Source organism: Dreissena polymorpha, chromosome 2 (assembly GCF_020536995.1).
Source record: "Dreissena polymorpha isolate Duluth1 chromosome 2, UMN_Dpol_1.0, whole genome shotgun sequence".
Lineage (NCBI taxonomy): Eukaryota > Metazoa > Mollusca > Bivalvia > Myida > Dreissenidae > Dreissena > Dreissena polymorpha.
Window position 1 is genome coordinate 115,785,744 of NC_068356.1, and position 6,000 is coordinate 115,791,743.

Consider the following 6,000-nt stretch of genomic DNA (forward strand, 5'->3'; position numbering starts at 1 on the left):
TCCTGAATTAAATTGGATGATTTACCAATACAAATGCATATCCTTTAGGTATATGAACATTTTAACTACAGTTATTAGCAGCATTAAGTATTGAACATGACTGTATTTACGGGATGCCACGGCTCATTTCCATTGGCATATGGCTTCTGATTTACCAAACGCATAGTCCATTGCCCAATTTTTTTTTCATTGATGAACACTCACAATATATGCCATATGTTTTAAATATGTCTAAAAACACATATGAAGTCAGTGCATATCATTCAGATGATGAAATACTACTTTTTCAAACCAAAGTTTTGCATTTGTCAAGGTATTTTGTTCAAGCAGAAGGTTGTTGTTTTTTAAAGTGAAAAATGTTATTTGTTATTGTTTGCTGTCAGAAATATTCAGTTTTGGATTCATGTTTACATGCATAAGAACATGAGCACTATTCCAAACATGTTTATCTTTGGTTTTAGAACTGCCCCCATGGTCGGCCAACCATGCGACACTTGATGAATCTGGAAATGCTGCCAACTTGAGGCATGGATGTATTGTAGCCTACAGCTGAGAATTGGAGACTTGTCTGTGCTTTAAAATACAGCTGACAGCTTGAGGCATGTCTGTACTGTAACATAAAGCTGAGAATTATAGAAAAGGCTGTGATGTTGTACTGTGACAGAAGCAGGACTTGGAGTGAGTACGACCCACTCGTTCAATGTCATTGCCAACTGTTTGAGTGCCGGAAGGAGTTCCATGTTTATTGTTCAAAACAAATTAATTGTTTTGACAGTGGGCTTAGAGAGAGTGGTACTTTATACCAAGTGCATCAGAATTGTCTCCTTTACAGCCATCACCCCAAGAAGACTTGTGAATTGGGGAAAGGTGGTATTGTGTTACAGGGAAACCCTTGACTTGTGTTATGCACATTGATGTGATGTGTTGTGCAAAGGACAAATAGTGGCCCCTGTGTTTGATGCTTCCAATTTTGAAACAGATTAGACAGTGATACAATTTGGTGCCAAACATTCACTGTAGATATATATAGTCAATGTTTGAAAACTGGCAGCATTCTATGTGTTTCTTTAGGACTGAAACTGCATGTTTGACTACAAATACTATGTTAAACAACAAAATTAACATTTTTTGGAAAAGTGTCCATTACACGACTTTTTCAATGCTTGGGAGTTTATTTCAGACTTAGCAAATAAATTCTTTACAGGCATTATAAGGTTCTGATAAGGGGTTGTGAACAATTGTTCTCTATTTGTTTTGATATGCCATACAAACTTGCAAATATGTAAGTGATTTACAAAATTCACCAAATAAGGTCAGATACTTCTATAAATATTGAATAAAACTTACAAAAATGATATTATAACAGACTAATTGCTTAATGACAATGTGGCAAGAGAAACTGTTTTTAAATGAATGCATTTTAGTTTAGAATATCACTTTAAAATAAGTATTTGTTATGGAACTGACAGAATTATTATTCTTTTTAATAAAATTTATTGGTACAAAAGGTTTGTTGTCATGTTTAGCTCACCTGAGCACAATGTGCTCATGGTGAGCTTTTGTGATCGCCTTTTGTCCGTCGTGCATTTAGGAGCGTCAACATTTGCCTTGTTAATACTCTAGAGGAAATGTCTATTGTCCAATCTTCATGAAATTTAGTCAGAAGATTTTTGCCAATGATATCTTGAGCAAGTTCAAAATTGGTTCCTGTTGGTTGAAAAACATGGCGGCCATGGGGCGGGGATTTTTCGTTATTTGGCTGTAGTAAAACCTTTTAGCAAAAAACGTGCACTTCATGGACACCGCTATAGGCGATTATAAACATCATACTGTTTGTTTTAAGCATGATAATGTTTCATATAGGCTAACGGGTAAGGGTGGTGTCTCGCTTTTATGGCACAAACGTCACGATGCATATATACAACCCTTATCTATTGATGATGACCGAATAGATGGTATTCAAATGCAAATGTATCCCGGTAAATATTTCTTTATTTTCCAGGTTTATCTGCCATGTAGTAATCACCCCGTTGAATGGTTCTACGATTATTTGCTTACTTTGTATGACTTGTATAATCTTTATTGTGATAAAGGCGTGACTATTTTTATGGGAGACTTTAACGCTAAACTTGCTGGTGCAAACGCTTATAATAGCAGAGATAAAAAATTTATATGATAACTAACAGCAGCTAACTTGACTAATTCCAGGCGTGAAGCAATGCACTCTTTTGTTTCATACGACGGAAGCATTATGTCTCTACTTAATTATGTATTTTTGCCTATTGAAAATTCAGACTGTTTACAGTATTGTGAACTGGCAGATGATTGTTGTATAAATGTGTCTAGGAATCGACCTATAGTTTGCTGGCTCAACTTTAGCTGTGACTACTTAATGTAAGTGAAAAGAGTGCTACACAGAGTTGTATCAGCTGGAAGAAAGCAAATGATCTAAACATCAAATGCTACAACGATATGCTCAAGCAAGCAGTTGGAGATGATATATTGCAGTATATGGAAAGTGATGATATGTATGCCAAGCTTTGTGACATACTTCGTACGAGTGCGGACAACGCATTTCCTAAGAAAACGTTTAAGACATACTTAAAATCCTACTGGACTGAGGAACTTTCCGCTCTACATGCACTTGCAAAGCATGCAAGAGGTATCTGGTGTCGCGAAGGATGACCGCGGGGGAACTTATCGGCAGTGTACCGTGATTACAAGTCTCGGAAGGCTGAATTTAGACGGGAACACAGACGTGCCTCACTGTCTTACATGCAACATCTCGACCGCAATCTAGAAACAGCGGCAGAGTCAGATACCCTGAACTTTTGGAAAATAGTGAATGCCAGGAAAAGAGGTAATAGAACAAAAATCGGCGACAGACTTGTGGTCAAAAGAGAACGGGGTATAGAAATCGGGCGGATATTGTACAACAGTGGGGTAAATATTTTGCAGATCTCTACACTCCGACTGATATTCCACAGTTTGACAATAAGTGGAAACAGACTGACGATCGAAATTGAAGAGTCATTTAAAAATATGGTTCTTGACTCCACAGCTATTGTACATCCAACATCAGTTTTGTCCTGCATACAAATGTTGGTAAAAGGTCAAGCTAGTGGGCTCGATAGGATTATGCACGAACACTTGTTATTCGGTGCCGTTATACTAGCTTAGCCATTGTATACCCAGATGTTGCAAAGGTTGCATATACCCGATAAAATGAAGGAAGGAAAAATAATCACATTACATAAGGGAGGTAACAAAAGAAAAGATGAACCAAATAATTACAGGGCAATAACATTAACATCAAGTTTATTAAAGCTCTATGAAATGATGCTTTTAGACCGCTGTTAGATTAATATACTGAATCAGTTTAACCGACTGCAAGGGGGCTTCCAAGACCAGCTGGGCTGCATAATGACGAGTTTCACGCTCCGTGAATGCTTACACTATGCTCGAGAAAACTCATCCTCAGTATATTTATGCTACCTGGACGCTCGACAAGCTTTCGACCGAGTTTTGCACGAGGGCCTATTCCACAAACTGCTTGCATTAAATAATGATCCATTAGCACCATCGGTCGATAACAACACAATAGCAGCTTTCAGAGATATGTACCGTAACACAAAAAGTCGGGTACGCTACCAGGGATTGCTCTCATGTGAACTTCCGGTACTCCAGGGTACTCGACAGGGCGGTAAGAGCTCGCCGCTCTTGTACCTTGTGTACCGAACTTATGAATAGTAAAAATGGTGTGTGCCTGTATGATTTAAATTTGTGTGCTCCGACAGTCGCTGACGATATGTTGCTTGTGTCTTTTTCAAAGCATGGACTTGACAATATGCTTAACAATTGTTACGAATACTTGAAGAAATGGAGATTCTTGTACAACCCTAGTAAATGAGTTGTTGTTGTTTTTAATGAACATGGACATAAGCACCAACAATCATTCAAACTAGTTCCTGGTCTGATTCCTATCGCAGAAAAATACACACATCTTGGGATTGTCTGCGACAGTGCGCTGGCAACAAAGGGATCTATCCAAGAAGCAATTGTAAAATTATGTGGGACATATTTCAACATATGTGGTACTGGTATTAGCCGTGAAAATGTAAGTGCAAAAACATTGATGACGATATATACGACAGCCGTCCTTCCGAAGGCAATGTACGGCTGTGAAACTCTGGAATAACTGTGCAGCAAGTGATGTAGCTCGGTTAGAATCTGCACATAGATTCTGTATAAAACACATGCAGGGTTTGCACAAAAGTATTTTCACAGACTGCTGTATGTGTATATCAAATGCAACCCCGATTGAAACATACATGGACTGCTCGAAGTTAAAATTCCTAGGCCAGCAGATTATCGCCAAAGTACTTGGTGAAAGATGTTTTTCACAACAGGTTGCTCAGATATATGAATCTGGAAAATCAAAATATAGGTTTTATGCCAGACGTGTACAGGCTCCTTGGAAAGTACGGTCTCTTTCAATTTCTCAATTAATACACCGAAACTGGACTATTCCCAACAAAGTTTACATGGAAAACAATAATTGATAAAACAGTCAATCTGCAGGCGAAAATCGATGTGGCTCAGCGACTTTTGTGCTGTGACCAGTACAACCTTCTAGCAAATGTGATTAAACCAGGCAATTGCTTGCCACTGTGGGATATAGCCAGGGCAAATCCAAATCTTCTGACTGCCTGTCAAACAATTCTAAATAGTGTCGGATTAGTGACGTTACGCCCATTCTCTCAAAAGTGTTACATGTGTAACCATATAGTTGATAACATAACTGTACATTTGATGTGCTTCTGTACCACCAATGATGCACATTCCGATTTATGACATTCATGTCAATGAACGCTTTTGGGCAAACAATATCGTTGCTGAAACTCAGCTCAGAAAATAAAAATGGGCGCTTCACAAACTTTTCGATTACGATGGCTGTTTTTCAGCTTTTAAAAGTTCAAGTGTTTTAAATTGTTTATGTTATTTTATGGTGATATTGTCAATTGTCAAAATGTATATTGTTAATGTACGTATTCATTACTTCAATATATTTTATTGTTTGCTATAAACAATGTTTATGTCACTATAACATACAATATGCTGTGAAACTGTAATTAATTATGAATGCATGCTTGCTGTATATATGTTCTGCTCTCCTACTCTGGAGGAAATAAAAGTATATATATATATATTATAAATCAAACATGGTCAGAAGATTTGTGCTAATTATTTCTTGGAGGAATTTGAAAATGGTTCTGGTTGGCTGAAAAACATGGCCACCAAGGCATTATTCCTTGTATGGCTGTATCACAGGTGGTTTATTATCCCCGCCGAAAAAAAATTCGGAGGGGATATAGTAATTGGTCCTGTCCGTACGTCTGTCCGTCCGGCTGAAACTTTGTCCGGAGCAAAACTCCAAATCTATTCAATGGATTTACTTTAAACTTAGAATATATACAGATGGCCACTAGGAGAAGTGCAGTGACCAAGAACCATAACTCTATCTACCTTAGTTTTTGAATTATCTCCCCTTTTATATAACTTTCAAGTAAATTTTTGTCCGGAGCATACCTCTAAATATACTAAAGGTTTTACTTGAAACTTGAAATATAAACAGATGGCAACTAGGAGAAGTGCAGTGACCAAGAACCACAACTCTATCTACCTTAGTTTTTGAATTATCTTCCCTTTAATATAATTTTAAAGTTAATTTTTTTCCGGAGCATAACTCTAAATCTACTGAAGGGATTTACTTGAAACTTGAAATATAAACAGATGGCAAGTAGGAAAAGTGCAGTGACCAAGAACCATAACTCTATCTACCTTAGTTAGAAACTTGAAATATAAACAGATGGCAACTAGGAGAAGTGCAGTGACCAAGAACCATAACTCTATCTACCTTAGTTTTTGAATTATCTCCCCTTTTATATAATTTTAAAGTAAATTTTTGTCCGGAGCATAACTCTAAATCTACTGAAGGGA

The 6,000-nt window shown here is 37.3% G+C and overlaps 1 protein-coding gene across 1 annotated transcript in view; it reads left to right on the forward strand.

Annotated features, from left to right (window-relative positions):
• The window catches only part of LOC127868620 (mismatch repair endonuclease PMS2-like), a 52,210-nt gene extending 50,709 nt beyond the window's left edge, over positions 1-1,501 (forward strand). The window contains exon 23 of the mRNA XM_052410520.1: positions 462-1,501. Within this exon, the coding sequence (XP_052266480.1) occupies positions 462-524 (63 nt within the window). The 3' untranslated portion in view covers positions 525-1,501. The remainder of the gene's footprint in view (positions 1-461) is intronic.
• The last annotated feature ends 4,499 nt before the right edge of the window (positions 1,502-6,000 follow it).